Source organism: Atractosteus spatula, chromosome 3 (genome assembly GCF_055471065.1).
Source record: "Atractosteus spatula isolate fAtrSpa1 chromosome 3, fAtrSpa1.hap1, whole genome shotgun sequence".
NCBI lineage: Eukaryota > Metazoa > Chordata > Actinopteri > Semionotiformes > Lepisosteidae > Atractosteus > Atractosteus spatula.
In genome coordinates, this window is record NC_142708.1 from 49,243,766 (window position 1) to 49,265,648 (window position 21,883).

At 40.0% G+C, this 21,883-nt stretch overlaps 2 protein-coding genes across 3 annotated transcripts; one reads left to right on the forward strand and one right to left on the reverse strand.

The window, feature by feature from the left end:
- Window positions 1–1,968: 1,968 nt before the first annotated feature.
- On the reverse strand, window positions 1,969–11,422 carry enoph1 (enolase-phosphatase 1). The gene is made up of 6 exons (XM_088910019.1): window positions 11,292–11,422; window positions 11,064–11,165; window positions 7,243–7,445; window positions 6,090–6,222; window positions 4,631–4,754; window positions 1,969–2,279 (listed from the first exon to the last, which is right to left on the reverse strand). The coding sequence occupies exons 1-6, from the start codon at window positions 11,373–11,375 to the stop codon at window positions 2,140–2,142; spliced, it is 786 nt and encodes a 261-aa protein (XP_088766145.1). The 5' UTR covers window positions 11,376–11,422; the 3' UTR covers window positions 1,969–2,139.
- On the forward strand, window positions 11,019–21,077 carry hnrnpdl (heterogeneous nuclear ribonucleoprotein D-like). Of its 2 annotated transcripts, none has more exons than XM_088910018.1 (10): window positions 11,019–11,123; window positions 13,040–13,127; window positions 14,165–14,890; window positions 16,579–16,747; window positions 17,108–17,269; window positions 17,440–17,571; window positions 17,933–18,035; window positions 18,511–18,675; window positions 19,435–19,543; window positions 19,942–21,077. In XM_088910018.1, the coding sequence occupies exons 3-9, from the start codon at window positions 14,802–14,804 to the stop codon at window positions 19,503–19,505; spliced, it is 891 nt and encodes a 296-aa protein (XP_088766144.1). In that variant the 5' UTR covers window positions 11,019–11,123; window positions 13,040–13,127; window positions 14,165–14,801; the 3' UTR covers window positions 19,506–19,543; window positions 19,942–21,077. The 2 variants fall into 2 exon arrangements, with proteins under 2 accessions (XP_088766144.1, XP_088766143.1); XM_088910017.1 differs by having other exon boundaries at window positions 20,756–21,077.
- The last annotated feature ends 806 nt before the right edge of the window (window positions 21,078–21,883 follow it).

Consider the following 21,883-nt stretch of genomic DNA (forward strand, 5'->3'; position numbering starts at 1 on the left):
AGCAAGCCATGGGCTCAAAGTAGGGTCTGCCCTGGATGGGACACAAGACACACAAAAACACAATCGCACCAGGGCCAATTCCCCCCCCAAAAAAAACAATAAACTTTCCAGTATATTCCTGGACTGTCAACACAATCATTAAAAGAGAAACTAAAAATTAATAAGTAGCATTTAGTAGCCTGGGCCCCGACTAGCTCTGGTGGTAGAGCATGAGACACATAATTTCACAGTAGTGGGTTTGTGTCCCACGTCAGGTGCCGGGTCTTCCATGTTGTAGGTTGGGCACAATAACCCTGTCCTGCAAAAACCTAATGTTATGGTAACATGCTGGAAGGGATAACAGGCAAACATCCATCCATTTAGCAGCCTAGGGCCAACAGCTGTCCAGGGAACTAGTCAATTAAAACGAATTTTTAAAAGCATTTGAGAATGGTCAAATAAGTTGTGGGTTCGTTTTGCTCATCCCACTACAATTACAAGTACAACATTTGATTTTTTTAAAATAGAACTGTAATTTATTCCCGAGGTAGGTCAACTGAGAACAAATTCGTATTTATAATGATGACCTGGAGAAGACCCATTTACACAACAGGGCTTTCGGTCGGGCATTCTGAGGACAGTACCTTGATCAAGGGCACAACCACAGTGTCCCACCTAGAATATGAAACTCGTGACCCCCTTGCCCATCCAGAGTCCATCCGTAAGCCTTGCTTATTGTTCTGGTAATTGAACGGCATGCCAACCCAGAGAATAAGCAGACCACCAACAGGAAGATTTCTGAGACTTCAATGCCTGTTCCCCAAAATGGCCACTCAGTGTCATCAGGAGCCGAGATGGGATTTGTTGGCCAGGGCTCGCTTGGATCTTGACATGCTAAGCCTTCTGCATGTTGCCATGGAGATCGGAGCCCTTAAAAAGACGTATATGTGGTTCGATATGTGAGCAGGTTGGGAGAACCAATCCGTACCTCCTTCTCCCTTAGCTGTCCCTGAGTCGACGCATAAAGACAAAATTGACAGTTCCAAACTGAGTAGTTGCGAAAATACAAAATAGCCAGTTCTATATTCATGAAGTAAAAAAGTTATTGACACCGGTGACTCCTTCAAGCTCAACAAGCAAACCATGTGATGAATGAAGCATAAATTAAATGTAGGTGCGTTTAAGGCTATAAATAAGAGGCGCATCTTTACAAGGAGAGTTGTAGGAGTGTGGGACAAAATGTTCATCCATATTGTTAAGAGCATATTTCCCAGGAACTTTCAACAATTGGTTCATGGATAATCACAGATCTATGAAATATTCTCAAGAAAAAAAACAAGACCAAGAAACAGATTATTCCTTGTTTTTAACTTCTTACACATTGTTTATATTCACTGAAGTACCAGAACTATTTAGGCTTCATTGCATAAAGATGAGAGATACACCTATATGCTAAATTAATTTTAATTGCACTTAAAAAAAATCTTTATATTATAGGCATTAACAAGTAGAAGGCTAAGCTCTCCACAGTTTAAAAGAAATGAATAAAGCCTCTATACAATATCGTAGAGGCTACTTAAAATCCACCTTAATAAACATCTTCATTGTTTATCAAGGAGCTGTGACCTAAACAATGTTTGTGGACAATTTTCATTTGTTTTTATAAAGAAACAAAAAATGAACCCAGCCTCCTACAGTTTGTTATAATCTTGTCCAACACTTTTATATGCAAATTAATTTTTTTCTTTTCTCCATCAATACAATAATATTAGCCGGTGATCAGTCACGTATTCTTTATACTACACATTTTCTATATTCCGTTTTGCTATTGGTTTCACTAAGTTAGTTTTCTTTTCAGTTCCTTTTGGCTTCTGTTGTGGAGTGTGTGCACTGTGTGCTACACGTTTCCTCAAAAGCACTCAGAAATTAAACTCAATTATAAACGGTGTGCAAAAATGACTCAATACAACATAAAGGAACACTCAATACTTAAAATTTAAATAGTGTTTTATTTAAAATGTACTTTAAAAAAAAAGGTCAACCCAAACCCATCCCTTAAATCCCAGATCATATGAGCGACAAAATGGTTGGCACTTGCTACTATCCCATTTCTTCCTCATCTCCTGCCCTCCCCAGATCTTGACTCTCTGCTCACTTGTTCTATGCCGGCCCGCGTAGTACTAGATCACTGAAGGATGTGATCAGCTTGTAATGCGATTTCTCCTCTTCCGTCAGCTCCACATTGCCAGGCCTCACAATCACAGCCACGTTCAATCCCGCCTCCTCAGCTGCCTTCGCCTCTGCAACAACACAGAACATCCTCACCAACGCTCTCAGGCAGTGTCTGTCCCCTAATCTAGCCCAGCCCCGCGCGGGTATCAGGCAGGAAAGGAGTAGGACTTAGTGCCGAAGAGAGTCAGACATTTCAGGATTGACTGCAAAACGGACTTTTCTATGGTGTAGACATGTGGTGTAGTTATATAGAAAATACCTAAGCAAAACATTTGCCTCTTTCGTTTACATGCATACATGACCAGCTGTAATCAGATTTGCTGGTACATAACCACAGCAAAAACATGTGGAATTTTACGTTGGCTGCTTTGGGGGTACTGCGATGGGTATATCCTGTTAACCTGCTGTTAAGCAACGTGTCCTGAAATGAATATCTTTGAGCGTGCTGTGCAGAGTGGGTAGGAGAGTGGTGTGTGACCTAGGCTACACTACATGTTTAAGATTTCGGATTGTTGGGAAAAAGACAATGGAGAATTTATTAACTGGTAATGGTATGAATATGAGTCACAAACAGCTGAGGGTGACAACGGCTCTCCGTACTGCCAATGTCAACAAAGCCACCCTTTCACAGAGTGTATTTTACCACTGATTGGTGCTAAAATGGGATCGAGACCAAAGCCAAGAAAGAATAAAATGTCCTTTCAGCTGATATTTCATCTAAGACAGAAGCAGCACGTAACTCCACAAGATTGATTAATTCACAGTGCATTGCTTGTGATTATGACAAGGTACACTCTTGACACATCTTGGAGATAAGGAAACAGCTCTAGAGGGCCTTGAAGACCTTAAGGGCACACAACTAATTTAAATTTAAACATTTGGTATAATGTGTCTGGAAACAAGCTTGATACATAATAAGATCACTTTATTAGCCATATACAGTTTCTTGCATTAGGAATTTGTCTTTTTTGCACACCCCAGCTTGCTCTCCGTGAGACACACAGGCACACAGACGGGGAGAGAGAAGCTTGGGGTCAGAACGCAAGGTCAGCCATTTATACGGTGCCCCTGGAGCAGCTGGGGTTAAGGGCCTTGCTCAGGGGCCCAACAGAGTAGGATTCCCCTGCCGGCCACAGGATTTGAACCACCAACCTTCCAGCCGCAGGCGCAGATCCTTAGCCATAGTGCCACCGCTCATGTTAAGAAGGTGCCTACTGTGTCATTAAGTGTTTCAGTGACCTTCAATCAGTTTTCTCTTTGTGCATCTAGAAGACGCACAGCAACATTTTATTCCAGGGAACATGAATTGTAATGAGAAAAAAAATTCTATTAATAAAACATACTGTAGCTGCAGTACTCTTACAGTTGGAATGGGGAGCTGTGTCAGTATTTACTGGCTGCAAGAGTACAGGTTACTTTACTCAGGTTACTTGGTTATTTTCGTGAATGGTTACTGTGCTGAAAATATGAACAAGCCACAACCTTTCAGCTGTTGAGGCTTTCAGGTTCGAGCATGAGAACGGAAGGTAACAGTTATGTAAAGCACAGGAGAACACAGGACAAAGCATGAGAGAATGAGAATCGGCAGCTGCTCTCAACAGAATGCCAGTGCACCTCAGAGCCAGAATCACATCATATGCTAATCAAACCTAATCAGCATATTTTTGGGGAACTAGGAAAATAACACAGCAGGTTAACCCACACAAGCATGGGAAGAACATGCAAACTCCAGACAGATGGCTACCCAAGGACAGACCTGAACCCTGGATCTTCCTTCAGTGCTGCCGCCACGAAATTCGAGCAGTCGATTTATTGTTATTATTACACGGCGGTTATGATGTTTTTGATTTCTGTTGTCTTTATACCTTTTATCATCTCGCAAAGTTACAGAGGGCTAACGGAAGTGAAAACAACACAGTGTATCAGATTTTAATTAGTCTATCCTTTATCTAGCTGAACAGGAAAGAAGAAGAAGAAGATGCACACTAAAACTGTGTAAATGTTTGCCTTGAACTAATAACAAGAAAAAACAAAATAGACCCGAGAAAGGAGGTGCGAACATATTTTTTGGTGTATTTGAAACCAGATGTGATTTTTTAAATATTCTAGCAGCTAGCATTAATGTCAACATTTGCATTTTATTAAACCACAGATATTTAAATTTGCTTTGTACTAAGATAACACTCCCCTCAGTGAAAAACTTAACTTGTAAGGCAAACCCACCAATCTGATTAGATGAGATAAGTGCAGGAGATTGGGCTAATGAAAGTGTACTTTGCTTGAAAGGGAGGAGAGGTTAGATTCTCTGAGAGCACTGGCAGCAAGCACTGTTGTGTAACAAAAGCGTTGCAATATCACAACTCCAACTGGGGACCCAGCTTAAGAAGCTGGATTCATTTTCTAAAGGGAACTTACACACCTCGTGTAACATCAGTCAGGAACATAATTTCTTCAGTACTACACCGAATTCTTTCAGCAATCCTCCTGTAGCTTTGGCTTTCCACTTTAGCTCCAATGTTAGTATCAAAATGGCCATCAAAGAGCTGCAAGATTTAAAACAAGATAAAAAAAAAACATTTGCCCATTTGATTCAAGTGCAGATCGTTTATCTTTAATTGCATATACAGTGAACTTTTTTGAAAATTGGAAATAATTTCCACCCGTCACGCTGAGGTACTTTGGGAACCTGCTATCAAATAAACATGCCACTGTAGAGTTGGGGATTTGGGAAGTTATTTTAAGATTAATGAAAAAATCAATGCAAAATGTTAATCACACTGCAGCACTGATTTGCTGCATCATCACTGCAACGTTTGCTCACACACTACAAGACTATCTAACCAAGAACATTTCATGCTTTTAGGTGTCTGTAATAAAGGACTCATGCTACAGTATTACTACCTCCAGGAAACTACTCTGTGCTTTGAAATAATATCCAAAACCTTTATTTTTGGCGCAGCACAAGTCTGACATTTTTTATGAATTGTATAAAAAATAAAAGCAGAGTCTCTTTTGCTCCATCACAATGAGACACACAGTTATGACAGGTTGAAGTCAAAGCTGTTCCAAATTTCATTTCTGCACTGTCAGATTTATTTTATAATTAGCAGTGTTTGCACAGATGTTCAACAGTTAATATTAAAAACTAGTAGGCTTGATTATTTGGAGTTAGAAAAGCAGTAAATGAAAGGTGTGTCATCAGTACCTCTCCAATACTGGCAGAGACTTGGTAGTGATCAACAGATCATCCCAAAATCTTACACAATAGAATAAACCCATACTGCTCAACTCAAGTCCTGCAAAATGACTGAATGAGAAAGAAAACAAACACCTCAATTTGTTTTACTAAATATTTGTTTTTGAGTTATTAAAACCATGCCAGGGCAATGTGACAACTGAAAGTCCGTGTACTGGCAGACTCTATGCTGTGCTACAGTTCTATGCACACCTTTCTCACATTACGTTAGTATGGTTTAGATCTGAAAACTTGTAATCATGGTACAACTGGTTTCCAATACATACCTGGAGCAGCTTTTTTAAGATCTGTGGTCCTAAAAACTTTATCAGACAGCACACACAAACTGTTGGATACTGATCATGTCCAGGAAGAAGTAATTCAAAATCAGTGCATTAGAGCTCTTAAATGAAGCAGGGACCACACTTCACAACCAGAAGCATTCATGAAACGCCCAATTACAGACTGTATGTTTGCCATTGCCATTTCTGTCCACTCTCTTAGACTACCTACACAGAAAGATTTATTAAACAGAAATCACTGAGGGTGATTCCAGGAAAATTCAATTAAAGAAGGGTTTGGAACAATTGAGTTTATGTTTGTTGATAATGGTTTTATTGAAACGTTCACTCTTAAAACTCACCTCTAATAGATTACCTTTCACAGAGTAACCAAATAGCAGTTTCTGGGCCTCCACACTGCCGGAAGAATAAATGTACACCTTCAATCCTTCCTGTCTCCACCTTGTGATCGCTGGCACAACATCGTCGTACACCCTGTTTCATAAACACAGCGGAACAACAAACACTTGGGTCTGGATGGGTTCTGCCGGGTATTGAAATGGTATTTTTAAATTTGTTTCACTAATCACGTTGTGTGAATATTGAAATAAAGGCCATCTCACTTTATTTAGACTTATGCAACCGAACCACACGAAATAATAAAACCAAGAATTTGTTAGGCAATCCAACTTGAAATTAAAACATACAGTACTAGCACTCGTTTGTTCAGAAGAAGCGAGATATAGTGTCCACACCCTTAAGTAGTAAAAACAGAAACAAATTCCAAAAATTCAAGCTAAGAAGCACATCACCTTGTTCCTCCAGTCTGACAAAAGACAAACATGTGGTGATATGGCACCTCTCACTACTTCCCCTGCTCTCCTGTTACAGCTTTTCTCTAATAAGTGATTCCTGACTTGTAAGTGTTGACAGCCAGCGATGTTGTTCAAAGTTAAGTGATAAGCCAGCAGCCATATCACTCTGCAACTCACAACTGGCAACCCACTGAAGCTTAGCAGGTGTGAGCCTGGTCAGTACCTGGATGGGAGACCTCCTGGGAAAAACTAAGGTGGCTGCTGGAAGAGGTGTTAGTGGGGGTAACAGGGGACGCTCACCCTGTGGTCTATGTAGGTCCTAATGCCCCAGTATAGTGACGTTTCTCAAAAAGAGTAGGGCTGTAACCTCGGCATTGGCCAGATTTCCCATTGGCCCTTACCAATCATGGCCTCCTAATAATCCGCATCTATGAATTGGCTTCATTACTCTGTTCTCCTCCCCACTGATAGCTGATGTGTGGTGAGCGTTCTGGCGCACTTTGGCTGTCGTCACATCATCCGGGTGGATGCTGCACATTGGTGGTGGTGGAGGGGAGTCCCCATTACCTGTAAAGCGCTTTGAGTGGAGTGTCCAGAAAAGCGCTATATAAGTGTAAGCAATTATTATTATTATTATAATCAAGTCAAGTCAACAAAAGAAGCCTGGCCAATCAACACATGCGTGCTCACTGCTACTCACTCGCCCTTGATCTTCCCCGTTGAGTAGGCAGACCTCCACATGTGTCCCTGGAGCTGCTTCAGTGCTGTGGTCTTCCTGTCTGATGCCATCTGCCAGAGCACGTTGTCCACCACTTCCTGGATGGCCTTCTCCTCGTCCGTGTGCGCCGTCTGACTGAGGGAGTGCACGGGCCCGGCCCGGTGCTGCCGGGAGTCCTCCTCGGCCTGCGTCAACACAACAGCAAGCACATCGTCTCCGAGCAGCAGCAGACATCCCCGAACCCGTCGGGAACAAGGAGGAGCCGGAGCTCCACGGCAACCACAGGTTAGGGGCCCTGTGGTGCGTTCAGCATTCAGCCTGAGGTTATAAGAGCTGTGCCATGCGTCATGGACAGCTATGAAGTAAGCTGAATGAATGCCATAAATCTCCACTGGGCTTCCCCAACTTTTTCTTAGACACCGACAGACGTTTAGTGGAGTTTCAGAGATCTTCGTGACTTTGTATTGAAAACAATGTTACAGACCTGAACGTGCGTTTCTCAACATCATTATCTTGAACATAAGAGACATAAATCAAATGTTGTGCACAGAGGAACCTCAGTCCCACAATTCCAAAATAAAAACAACCTAAAAATAAAGCTTTAATCATTGCTAAGAGACAATGACTAAGAAAAAAAAACTTGGGCATTTCATTGGGGTGAAAGGTTTTTTTTTTGGGGGGGGGGGGGGGGTTCAGTTATAGTACTTTAAACAAGTATCCAGCCCTCATCCCTTTTTCCACACTTAAGAAGCATACAGTCTGGAATTTTATTTTTTTAGAATGGGAATTTTTATTTGCGAGCACAATTTCATCTTCACAGAGCCCACCCCCCAGAAAGAAAGATAATAGTAAACCATAAACTAATTAAAAATAAAAAACTGAAATATCATCATTTAATAAGTATTCATCCTCCTTGGTCAATACATACTTAAACCACCTCTTGCAGCTATCACAGCCAATAGTCTTTTTGCATAAGGCCTTATTATTTTTGCACACCGAGGTGGAGCAATATTTGCCCATTCCTCCTTGCAACATTGCTCATACTGGGTCGGATTAGATGCGGAGTGGCAGTGGACAGCAAATTTAAGGTCTTGACACAGATTTTTCAATGGGATTAAGATCAGGACTCTGACTGGGCCACTGAAGGACATCTATTTTCTTCACTTTAAGCTACTCCAGTGTTGCTCTTGCAGTGTGCTTTGGATCATTATCCCGTTGAAAGACAAACTTCCGCCCCAGGTGGAGTTTTTTGGCAAAGGGTAGCAGGTTTTTGTGCAGGATTTGTCTGTAATGTGTACCATTCATCTCCCCATCAATCTTGACAGGCTTGCCAGTCCCTGCAGCTGAAAAGCATCCCCATAACATGATGCTACCACCACCATACTTCCCATGGGGATGGTGTTACCTGGCAGGTGTGTAGTGTTTGATTTGGGCCATACATACCACTTAGCATTCAGGCCAAAAGGTTCCACTTTAGTCTCGACAGACCAATAGAAGTTCTGACTAATCTCTGCAGTACCCTCTAGATGGCATTTTGCAAACTCTGTGGGCAAGGATATGGATTTTTTTTTCCAGCCAGGGCTTCTTCCTTCCTTCCTCCTATAAAGGCTCTTTTTGTGGAATACCTTGGGAAATTGCTGACTTCTGTAGCTCATTCAGCCTCACAGTTGTCCTTGCAGTACCTTCTCTGGTAAGTGCACTTCTTGTCCAACAACTAAGTTTAGGTGGCGGCCTGATATAGGCAGTGTGGCTGTAGCTTCATACTTCTTTCACTTCTTTCCAATGGACTGCACTGACCTGCGAGGGACGTTCAATGCCTTTGCAATGGTCTTGTAACCTTCCCAAGATTTGTGCTTGTCTATAATCACACCTGTGACTTCTTTGGAATGCTCTTTCGTCTTCATTTTGAAAAAGGCTCTACCATACTGTAGGACCTCAGAGAGAGAGGGATCCTTATGTTTACAAAACAACAGGTGACAACAGGTGATCCACTAGTTCCTGACACAGGTGGAGTCAATCAACAAATTGTGTGACCTTTGGGGTTATGTACAGCACCTGTGCAAATCTGAGCTTGCAATTACAAGGGGTATGAAAGCTTTTTAAAATTTGTTTCTCATATTTTTGCAAATTGCACAAATGTTTTGGAACATTTATTTTGTTTGGACATGGTACCCAATACTTCGATCTATTTCAGATTCAGACTCTGCGTCAACAAAATGTAAAAAGTGTGTTGGGGGCTGAATACTTTTTCAAGGCACTGTAAGGCTGCCAAAGTCACTTCATCCTACCAGGGAAATTGAGCCCATCTATAATGCAGACACATACACTGCCACAATTATCTCCTGTCACATCAGTTCTAAAAACACACAATAAAAGGAGATAGTTATATGCATTGCCTGAGATTATTAAAAAACAAATGACTGGCTGTTCCTTTCCAGCACCCAGCCACAGGGCTGAAATGCATTTCAATGCCTCACATTTTCCCAGACAAGTCTTTTCTGGGTAAGGATATGAATAATGCAACACTTCTGCAGAACCACAAAAGAAAAAAACAAGATGAATGCTGCACCCGATGAGGTCTGCTTTTTTTCCCACTCCCTCTACAGATCATTATGCACATGACAGAGCATATTAGAGCCAGCCACCCCCAACTCTTGTGTCAACTCAACAACCCCCTGGAAAACTGTCAGCCATCATGTCTGACCTAGTTATGGTGTACTTAATCTTTAAAGATGGTCTCAAGAGAAAGAAATGCCATTTTTTCCCCATTATTTCATGACTTGCAGATAAAAGCCTGAGACTAGCATTAATAATTACCCAACCCAAAGCTGAAACCCGGGTCAATGTGCTTGTGTAAAAAGGGCCTTACATAACAACATCATTTTTTGGTGGTGGTGGTGTTGTTTGTTAAAGGCAATTGCACTGCTGTTGTTACACAACTCATTGATATTTATCTGTAAGTCATCTGCACATCATTTTTTGTTTAAAAAAATCGTATAAAGACTTAAATTTCTCCTTCTTAATATACTCTAATACAAGCCATTTCATGTATTGTTTAATCAAATAACCAGGCAGTTTACGTATATAGAATGAGCTCTCTGTATTTCAGGTGTTGGGAACTGATGGCACTGTGTTGCAAATACAGGTAGCTTCTTCAATACTATGCACGGATCCCCGGCAACATTAAAAACGGGGAAAAAATAGCATCTCTCTTGGCACAACGTCTGGTTTAGGTGTTTAAAAATAAATCTGCGACAGGTACCGACTTGTTTTTTTCCCCCCTTTCAGTGTCTGACATTACTGGTGTTTGCCCACACCGTACGGCAGCTACAATTGCCCGGCGCGCCCTAAACATCACTAGACATTTTCATCAACATGATGACTTAAGGCTGCGCGTGCTGCATCTGCTACCGCGGTATGTTTAGATGAAGCACAAAAAAAAACAAGCGTCAAATTTCAATGTAATGATTCACCAATACCTTATTGCTATTACTACTAAGGTATAGCTGCTTGGTTTATCTGCCGACTACTAAGAGGCCAAATGTACAAGAAACCAAACGCTGTCAATAAGCAAACGTGCACAATCTTGCCCCCAAAACGCAAGACCCCTGGCCACTCCTTCTACGATTTTAACCGCTATTGTGATGTATAAATGTGCAGCTCCTCTTCTATTAGACTCCACTGGATTTAATGCTGTCTGGGGGAATGGCTTGCAGGCAGTGACTCATTATTATCAGCACCCATACATCAGATGAACTAGGGCTCGGATTGCGTCAGCAGCCCGCACCGGCGCACGCTCCTACCTGCTTTTTCAAGAGTTGAACATCTTGCTTGCATTCATCCTCCTCCCAGTGTGCAGACAGGTACTCGTGTACGTTGTCCTTGATAAATGGAAATAAAATGTCCTGTAAGCAAATCAAAACAAACGGTTTACAGCCACAATGTAAAAAATATTAAGTCTGAATATAAGCTTACCGCGGGGGATGTATTTCCTGGGAATAGCGAGATGATTTGATCGAAACGGTTGGTACCTTGACAAATGTGATTGGTGTAGTGGTTCCTTCTATGTCTAGCAAAAGCACGCTAGTGTTCGCAGGGATGGCCACCTTTGCCATTTTCCTGTACTCAAGACACACAAAATAATCTCTTGGAACGCACTTCACGTGTGCTCTGCCAATCCCTTTAAAACCAAATTAGAAAGAAAAAAGACCAGCTGTATTAGTAGGCCGACAGAAAATCTTAAAGCTCAACCCTTGCGCAGCTCGAAATATCGCGAGACGGCGAAGGGCGGGCGCTTTAAAAATCAGGGAAAATAACCTACTATTGTCAAAAGTGTATTGAGAGATATAATATCAATATGTTATTCAATTATTCTACTAAAATAAGCTTCAGTTCCAAACTCTGCCACTCAGTGTTGCATTGTGTTATGCACTTCAAAGGGTTGAGGAAGTATGTCTTCTACGGTCAAATGTGTTCTCTGGGGGGAACTTTTTTATTCAGTGGGAAATTGTGAATACGGATATCAAACAGAAATATACGCATAACAATGCGATACAGTGCAATCAACGTACAAGTCTTGTGCAAGTCTTTTTGGTAGAATGAACATGTTCATTTTTTTTTGGTAATACAACACTGATTGCAAATCTAAGGACAAAGAGAAAAACGAACTTCAGTGCTTAACAAGACATTAAAGACATTTTGCTTTTGTGGGAAACATTTGCAACACAAATACCAACGCCATTGACATTAAAATGGATCCCAATTTTGTAATAATAAACTTCCACCCATCCATTTTCTAACCTCTTTATTCAATTTATGTCAAGGGTAATAACTTTTTTAATGTAAATCAAGGACCGCAAAAAGTTCAGAATACTTCATCGGCATGACATGCTGAAAAGATGTAAGCAAAAGACAGATAATATTATTGAATGTATGTACACAAAAACAAAAGGTATAATGAGTCCGAAGGGGAGTATTTCTCTCTCTGGTTTTAGTTTTGATTTCTTTACTGTGCTACTTGGCTTTGGAAACTTATTTGTGGTCACTTTTACAATTTATTAATACATATTTGGCCAGCAGCCATATCACCCTGCAACTCACAACTGACAGCTTACTGAAACTCAGCAGGTGTGAGCCTGGTCAGTGCCTGGATGGGAGACCTGGGAAAAACTAAAGTAGCTGTTGGAAGGTGTTTGTGGAGCCAGTAGGGGGTGCTCACCCTGTGGCATATGTGGGTCCTAATGCCCCAGTATAGTGATGGGGACACTATGCTGTAAAAGGCACCATCCTTCAGATGAGATGTAAAACTGAGGTCCTGACTATCTGTGGTTGTTAAAAATCCCAGGGAGCTTCTCAAAAAGAGTAGGGGTGTAACCCCACTGTTCTGGCTAAATTTCCCATTGGCCCTTATCAATCATGGCCTCCCCATCTATGAATTGGCTTCATTACTCTGTTTTCTTCCCCACTAATAGGTGAGTGTACTGGCGCACTATGGCTGTCGTTGCATCACACTGGTGTATGATGCAAATTGGTGGTAGAGGGGAGTCCTCATTATATGTGTAATGATATATAAAGTGTAAATATATAAGTGTAAGCAAATATCATTATTATATCTAAGTTTTCATTCTCTAGATAGTATTGAACTGTCCTCAAATGCATAGATTAAAATGTGGCCAGATGAATGCTTAGTTTATTTCTGAATATTACTTGTTATGTATTATTATTATGATTATGGGGGTGTAACTCATTCTCTACAGTCGCTGGTACTTTTCTCTACCAGGCCACAGGCCGCAGTGTCGGGACTCTCGCAAGAGCTGTGTACAAGAATGTACTTACTGCACTGATTGGGAAGGTTCCAGCACTTTCAGGTGAGAGTAAACTGCTTTGTTGCAGGTGGACCCCGAGTTGAGTTGTTCACTTTCTTATGTAGAAAAAGATAGGAGTTTCCACACTGCAACAGTAGCAAGAGGAATGTATGTGTGTACAGGCACAGGACCTCATCCCAGAGCTGGAGCTGCTTTCCTGTTTGTTTAGTACCACTCTACTGTGTACTCTGAGCTCAGGGCCGGGCCTCAGCCTTTCTTCTATTAGAGACAGTTTAGGATACTGACACTGCCAAGCAAACTTGGCAGTGAATTGCTGGGAGCTTAAATGCAGTCAGTTAAAAAAAAAACAGTATCTGAGCACTTCCTCTTTTAGTGTTTTAATAGCCATTTGGCAGCTTCCTGATGAACTTAAAGTGATCTCAAATCAGATGTTTAAGATAGTATGATATATTTTTGCATAATAAAAAGAGAATGTAATTGTTTCTTTCTGATAATTTGAGTTTTCACCCATAATACCATGTTTTTGTATTACCAAAATACATAATTGACAAAATACATAATTTCTTTAAAATGTATGGTTATTATTACTGCTTTAAGCATGGCGGACACATGACACATACAAATTAAAATATTTTACATCAGACAGAAATATTAGGAGACATAATGTCTATTGGTTAACTGCAGCTAAACTATCAAAAATAGTATTACCATTCATTTATATACAAATTATTGTAGTCAACACAAAAAGGCTGAGGCAACCCAAAAAAATCATTTTTTATATGTAAATTTTTGTTTAACTTGAATTAAATAAGGACATATTTAAATCGAGTAGTAATGTGGACCTATACACTATAACATAAATGAACTTTAGTTAAATCGTCATGTCACGTGTACATAGTAAATCTGCTTGACATCTGAATATGAATATCAAAACTATTACTAATATTACAAGAAAACAGTAATGATGTGTTTGTCTGTATTATGTTCAATTTACTTAAACATTAGTTTTTTTCCCCACAAACCTAGCACTGTATGCTTATATTGTGGAGTGAGTTTTGTGTTACTTTGTCTTCCGGTAGGGAAGAGAACACTGAGGAAGACGAGACAATATGGCGTAAGATCTACCAGCCCGCTGAGCTGCAGCCGTCGTGTCCTGGTTGTATACTCATACACTTTATGAGTACATGCCCCGTTCCTGGCTTAATAAACTCTTTCAGTGTTACTTGTATATCTCGCAGCCCTTTTTAATACCCATGCTTACACTAATATTATTATTAATATAAACGATATAAATAACCAGGTCAATGAAAGAAATTCACTAAAAAAGCATGATACTTTATGTTTTTTTGCTTAAACTTTTTTTTGGGCTAAACACAAAAGGTGAAACGACAAACATTTAAATCGTTTCTTTGCTTTGGAAAAGGACATTTGAGGTTTCCTTCTTTATTTACTGGTTGTTTGTCTCGTCCTTCCGCTTAGCAGCGGGCTGCCGCAGCAAGCGCCGCGCGCCTGCCCCGGCTTCCCGCGCTCTGATTGGCGCAGCTACCGTCACGCGACAACATCCCCGCCTCGCTCCGCCTCGCGCTCAGCCATTTTACTCAACGCGGTGGTGTGTGCGCGCGGCTTGTGACTGTAACTTCATAGAGACCCGCGGTGATCTTTTTCATTTGATTTCGATACAGTTTCCTCATTCGTCCCAAAAAATAAAAACAAGAGATGGAGACCGAAGGACAGGTTGATTTTAGCATGGAGGAATTTCCCGAGGGATCCAAAATAAACGCCAGCAAAAACCAGCAGGATGATGGGTGAGAACAAACTACACCAAAGATGGCGGAACCAAAATATCCGAAGAATATTACCGTGAAAATGCCTAGCGTTACCCGTAATACCTGTATTTTGTGATGAAAAGCGATGTTTTCGGTGGTATTGTGTCGGGTTTATATTACTAAACGAATTTTCACTTATTGAGAGATTTGGCCTCCCTTTCCGCTGATGGCCACGGCGGCAGGAGGCACCATTCCTGAACTAATTTGATATTTTACAGTTTGCTTCGACGTTGACGTTAAGAAAAAGCTGGCACGGAAACTGGCAACCCAGGCTGCTGTTTTTAGTTCACATAGCAACTCTGTAGTTCGAAGAAAAGCGTCTCGATGACGTCACCCGGCCTAGCGTGGCCGGTGTCTGGAGCCCGGACGGGAACTGCTCGGAAAATAGCTTGAGGAACGAAAACTAAAACTGTATTTTAATGTTTATATTAAGTCTGTACTGTTCAAGGGAGAGTTTCTTTTCTGGATGGTTGGCAGTGTTGTGTCGATCGAAATCGCTCCTCTTTTTAATTAAGGAGCAATGTGAGACGTGCATTTTCGAATCCGAAACGAATATAAAAACAGCAGCACCACCTGTATTTCCACTTTCTGTGCTTGGATGGGCCTACAGAGTACTACTGTCTCTGACGCTCCTGCGGTGGGAGGGGTTTCGCACTGACCTACTTCCCTCAGCAAGTCGAGAGCGTTTTATTGGCGCGGAATTCCGTGTCAATACTTGCAGGAGATCGCGGGGTTTAGCCGCAGGATAACTATCATAATTCTTCCCTTAATCGCATCATCAAGATTTAAGGCGATTATCTTTTTGTACTGGAGATCATGAAAGATGACAAGAAGTCATCTTAAATTAGCATATTTAGCATTTGTAATCCAGCGGGAAAAGAACTTTCCTTAGCAGTTTTAGAAACGACGTGTCTTAATAGAACACGTAACGCTCGTTTAAAGTTAATGATTCACATGGAGACGCTTGATTTCTTGGAAGAAGCTGGATTATGATATGCAAGTACTCCAGTAAGGATTTCGTGCGTGCCTAATGAACATGTTTTGCTCGGTAGTGCAGTACTTCCTAGACGTTGTACGATGTTGCACTCGGGGAATGAATCATTTTTGTGTGAAGTCCTTTTGTGATGAATGTGCTCTCGTTGCTTGGCGCTATAACTATTTATAAAGCACATGGTATCAATCTAGCAGTCTTTAAAGGGATCCATGGAGCTGTAGAGCAAGGCTGCCTGTGCTTCAGCACATGTGTTGGGGGAGGGGTTTTGTGGTCCTCATGGGTAATGCAAGTGCTGTCAGGTTAGTTGAGAACGGGTAACAGCTGCTCGAAGGTGTTTCAAATGTGCTAGTCATATGGTGAGTTGTTACCGTGCAACCAAAACATCAGGGGTAATGTATTTATATCAGTTATGCCTTAGACCAGAAGAGCCTTTTCTTCACTCGTAGCTCATTTTACAGTGTATAGCTATTGGTGGTGCATACTGTTTTTCTTTAAGGTTTAATGTTCCATTCCCATTAGTAGACTTGATACCTTTAATTTCTGTGCCCTATTTTAGATTTTGAACTGAATACAGGGTTTTCTTATGCTCTGTTAACGTGTTTGCTTGTAAGGTTGTCCAAAGTTTGGCAGAATGTTTGATCACTTTGTACTGCTTGCCCTTGTTTATTTACAGGAAGATGTTTATTGGTGGACTCAGTTGGGATACAAGCAAGAAGGATCTTACAGATTACTTGTCAAGGTTCGGGGAGGTACTGGACTGTACGATTAAAACAGACCCAATGACTGGGAGGTCCAGGGGCTTTGGGTTTGTCCTCTTCAAAGATTCTGGCAGTGTGGATAGGGTAGGTACATTTTCCTTTTGGGTTACATGTGTAAATTTATCATGATTAAAATACGGCATCTTTACAGCTAAAAATACTAAAATTCATGGGTAAAGCACATAAACTGATACTTCTTGTGTTATTCCTGCTAACCACTGACAGCAGGGATAGGTGTGTTGCAGTAACAGCTGTTTTTCTGTCTAATAAAGTAGTAGTTTGATTTTAGTCTATAGTTACTATCCTGCCAATTTCCTATCAGTGCACTTGTATGATGGTATACAAATGTTTTAAAATGGAAGATGCTCAGATTCACTCGTAGTCTTATTGCTGTTAATGATGGAGAAGTGACAAGATCTATTCAGATGTACTATTGTTTGCTAGGTGCTGGAGCTGAAGGAACACAAACTGGATGGAAAACTGATTGACCCGAAGAGGGCTAAAGCAATGAAGGGCAAAGAGCCACCCAAGAAAGTGTTTGTGGGGGGATTGAGCCCAGAGACATCGGAAGATCAAATCCGAGAATATTTTGGAAGATTTGGAGATGTAAGTTATACTAACTGTTGAGTGAAAGAAAGATGTACAAGTTATTCTATATTTAACTTTTTTAAAGTCATAAAGTGTGTTGGAGTCGTAAATTGTGTACACCTGTGTTGTCTGGTTTTTGAATTGAAGCTCCAAATTAAAAAACGAGGTGTCTTTCGTTCTGTTTGTAGATTGACAGCATTGAGCTCCCCATGGACACCAAAACAAATGAGAGGAGAGGTTTCTGCTTTGTAACATACGTAGAAGAAGACCCTGTTCAGAAGCTTCTGGAGAACAGATATCATCAAGTTGGATCAGGAAAGGTACTTGGATTTGTTTTGGATCAAAAAACTACTCGAACACGCTTCATTGTAACTGGTTTTATTCTCAATTGACTGATTGGCCTAGGCAGCTTTGTCTCTGTAGCTAAGGGGATAGAAAGGGAAATGTTAATTCCATCTGCATATGAAGCTGTAACACAAGAACTTTATTATTATATCAATACTTTATTTTACTTGGTAACTGTGGACTAACTGATATCGTGCTAGAGTAAGTCTTGTCCTGTGTGGACTGTATGAACATGCTTCATGAGAACTGTACTCAAGTCAGAACTTTGAGTGCATGTAGAAGTTTGTCTGGCTTGTTGACAGTTTGTTCACGCAGTTCTGGTGTTTGTGTACACAGTGCGAGATAAAGGTTGCCCAACCCAAAGAAGTGTACAGGCAGCAGCAGAGAGGAGACAGGGGCAACTTTGGAAGAGGAGGCTCCAGAGGAAGAGGCCGGGGAGGTATGTCCCAATTTTACTAATTAAACTCTATCCTTCTTTTTCTGCTGTCCCTAAATTCCAGGTGCTCATTTTACAATCCACACATCCATATTTAAAAAAGTTGCAGGTTTCACAATACTTAGCACAATGTCACAAGTGGAATACGAAGTACATGTACAAAATCAAGAGCTAAATGATTTGCTAAATTTTGGTTATTGCAGCATGAAGGTTAATCTGGATTGGAAACTTCACCGTCGGCAGTATTCAGTGAACATTTTAAAGTGCAATTACAGTGTTTATCATGCTAAAAGCTTATATACATTTTTTGCTTTTGCAAAATTAGTGTAATCCTGTCTAATTGTTCTTAGGACGTGGTGTTCTGGAGTTCTGTTCCTTTCTGTATCATTACATCTGAATTAATTTCTCAAGAATTATCTGGCAGTTCTGTGCTTTATAAATGGCTCACTTTGAACATGTATTCATTTGTCCATCACAGGTCAAAGTCAAAACTATAACCAAGGCTATAACAGCTATTATGGTCAGAATTATGGAAGCTACGGCAATGGGTACAATCAAGGATACAATGACTACAGCGGCTATGATTATTCTGGGTACGGCTATAATAACTATGGATATGGACAGGGATACGACGACTACAATGGTAAGCAGAACTATTGATCACAAATCCCCGGTGTGTTTAAGTTATAAAATTGCCGTGTATTTTTATATCAAAAGCACATAATCGGCCTAGTATGTACAATAATGAAGATCAGTAATGTTGCCTTGGATTTTTATTTGCTTTGTTTACGCAGACAAATGTCTTAGGTCTATATGATAGCAGATGTCAATATGAAGTTTTCAGTACAGCAAATCGATTTTTTTGGAATTTGAAGTTTAAAATAACTTACTGTTACTTGGGCTATTGTTAGCAAATTTACCATTTGAATCTTTTTAAAGCATAATCCACATTAATAACTCCCAATAAATTGTTTTGCTTCCGGATTTGTGATTTTAACCATTATTTGGTTATGGATTTGGGTTGTTTCCTTGTCATTCATGCTTTAATCTTAAAATTAAGCTTATGTTGAAAATTGTCAATTTTGATATAGGAATACATGTTACACAAGTGTTAGCATTTTGACGATGCTGGGAAATTATTTCAAATCATTCTGTGATTATTTTAAAGTATGTATGAAGAAATACTGATGGAAGCAGTTCAAGTAGGAATATTCAGTGTGGAGACTTGTACAAAAGATTACTTTGTATAGACATTTATTCAGAGATCTTGTGTACCTTTTTTATATGGTACTTGTCCATGCCACTACTTGAATTCCCCAAGGATAGGGTGCAAGAAATGTACAATTTCTGTATGATGCACTAATGTTTATTGAAGTAAATGACAACTTTTATTGTTAATTAGGTCAGCAAAGCAGTTACGGGAAGGCTTCAAGAGGAGGTGGAAATCACCAGAATAACTACCAGCCATACTGAAGAGAAAAACTAAAGGAAAACCTGCTCAAGGAATTTAGGTAAATTGAATCCTAACCCCTTGGCTGACTTCTAATAATTTTAAAGATCAATAGACAACTAAAAAAAAAACCTCCTTCAAACTTTAAAATGGTAAATATTGCCATGAACATCATCCTGAATGTTTCATTTTTTTCTTTAACAACTGTCTATAGATCTTTAATATGCCATGCTTTCTCTGGCAGTTTTTTTTAGTTCTCCAGAAAAACGTAAGGGTTTTTCTGTAGGTTTCCTCCCTTTTCTCCTTTGATTTTTGTAACAGGTGATCATGTGGAAGTAACATAAAGAGACTTATTAGCAATATTAACAGGTAAAGTACTGCTAAAGGGTACAAATTAAGGGCCTATCTTTACTTTCCTTCTTCCTAACTCTGATGTTGTACCTTGTTTGTACCTGCCAGCGGGAACTTCATTGCAGGCCGTGTGTCACCCTGACCACGTCATTCTCTGGGCGTCGCACATAGCGGGCAGAGAGCACGGCATGCACAAGAAAACGCTGTCCTGTGGTATGGTCTCTTCCAACTTCCTGTACCAGCGTAAAGATAAAAAAATAAATAAAAAAATGGAAACTTCAGACTTTGCCTTTTTATTTGACAACGGCTTAACTTTTGTGTAAATGGTTTTTTGCAGGATTTGTGTTTAATCTTAAATGACTTAACTGTTTAATTGTATTCTGTTTTTATTTTAGTGTCGTTCTTGTATTTCAGTTCTGGACCTTCAGTGATTTTTGTTTTCTAAAATAAACTTTAAATTGCTTAAACTTTTAATGCTTGCTTTTTCTTTATAGCCAGTAGAGAAACCTTCAAATGATAAAATAACGACTTTTTTTAAAAATGTAGGTGTTCGGGATCATATGTAAAGAAGCTTACTGAAGCCAGCAAAAGCCATTCTGTAGAGGTCGACTGTGTGCAGTATTAAACTCAATTTGTAACAATACTGCCTGAAAGAGGGTTAAAAAGTACTGGGGGGGGGTTATGGATTGCTCTTCAGTGGTAAGTGCATCTGCTTTAGAAATGGAGCTACACCTAAGCTTTTGCTGGCTGTATCACTTCTGCCAAGCTGAGTGTGATACATATGATCCTTAACACGAGAGAACTTCATAGCTTAAAGTTGGCAGCACACGAGGTTAATCAGTGAAACCTGGCCGTGTTCTAATTTTCGGTTTTAAAGTACATGGACACATGGAATTAATGTGCACTGTCTCTTCTCTTTCAGGTGAGGAGCCCAGATGAGTTTTCTGCTTGTTACCCTGGTGGCAACTGAGAGATTCTAGTCCTTTTAAATCAAGAACAACTGTTTTTATTTTAAGATGACCTTGTTTTCTAATTTAGAGGCAAAGTTGGCACCAGCAGGTGTCTGTTTGTAAATAGAAGCTTTCAAGTTTTGTTGCTGGAGTTGGCTCATTCATTCCTTGCCATGTTGGTGTTGTAATGGAATATCTTTTCGTTTGTTTTGTAAAGCGGTCTTTACATTTTTATGCTTTTTTATTTTGTTTTTTTGCAGCCATGAAGGGAATTAAAGAGTATGGATACAAAAATGATCGTGGTGTGATTATTTTGGGAACTAAATGGACTGTTCAGTAGCCATTCAAATACTTAATCTCAAAACAGTGTTTTACTTAATGTTTTGAGCTTTTATTGATTTTTGTGATCAGTATTCATTGACACCAAGTTTTTGATTGTGGAATTATTTATAAATGCAATTGATTTTTTTAAAACATCTTTGAAATTCCTCTGAATATATTGCCCTCAAGTTGAAACGTTTTCAATTTTTCAGTTGGCTTTTAATGTAATTTACTCAACGTAAATTGTAAGCTTTAATTATCTAATGTTTTTTAACTTGATACTTCTCATTTAGAACATTTTAAATAGTAGATGGCCCACCGATGGTTTATATTCGAGGCAAAAGGCCAGTATAGGGACTTATTGTACACTAAAAACTTTTGTAAGTACAACAATCTGAAACGGTTGCGGGTTTTACGAAGACTGCGGCCGATATAAAGGTAAACATGCTGAGGTACGGTTTGTTCCCTTGGCTCATAACGGCCCGCGGAGTCAGGAGGCAAGTTTCATTGAAATTGAATTTGGTCAAATAGCTGTATCCAGGACATACAGCTCTACCTTTTAAGAAGCGGGGCAAAGTCAACGCTACGCGAAGTCCAAAAATGGTCGGTTTGTTTTTGCTTCACTCCATTAATCTGGTTAATCACGTACTTTTTCGGATAAATCTGTCACCTTAGCTAGAAAAGTCGAGCTTTTCGTTTTCATTTCTCATCATAAGTAGACAGATATTCTATTAATCGGGAGCGCTAGTTGAGGGTTACGAGTTTATTTAATGTGACCT

Bases quoted from the DNA above. Each gene is read 5' to 3' on its own strand.
- hnrnpdl (XM_088910018.1), top strand. From the start codon at position 14,802: ATGGAGACCGAAGGACAGGTTGATTTTAGCATGGAGGAATTTCCCGAG. The intron at 17,270-17,439 runs GTAAGTTATACT...TTCTGTTTGTAG, and splicing joins ATTTTGGAAGATTTGGAGAT to ATTGACAGCATTGAGCTCCC. The intron at 17,572-17,932 runs GTACTTGGATTT...TTGTGTACACAG, and splicing joins ATCAAGTTGGATCAGGAAAG to TGCGAGATAAAGGTTGCCCA.
- enoph1 (XM_088910019.1), bottom strand. From the start codon at position 11,375: ATGGCAAAGGTGGCCATCCCTGCGAACACTAGCGTGCTTTTGCTAGAC. The intron at 6,223-7,242 runs GTGAGTAGCAGT...TTTATGAAACAG, and splicing joins ACGGGGAAGATCAAGGGCGA to GGTGTACGACGATGTTGTGC. The intron at 2,280-4,630 runs GTGTGTAAGTTC...GTGTTGTTGCAG, and splicing joins CCTGACTGATGTTACACGAG to AGGCGAAGGCAGCTGAGGAG.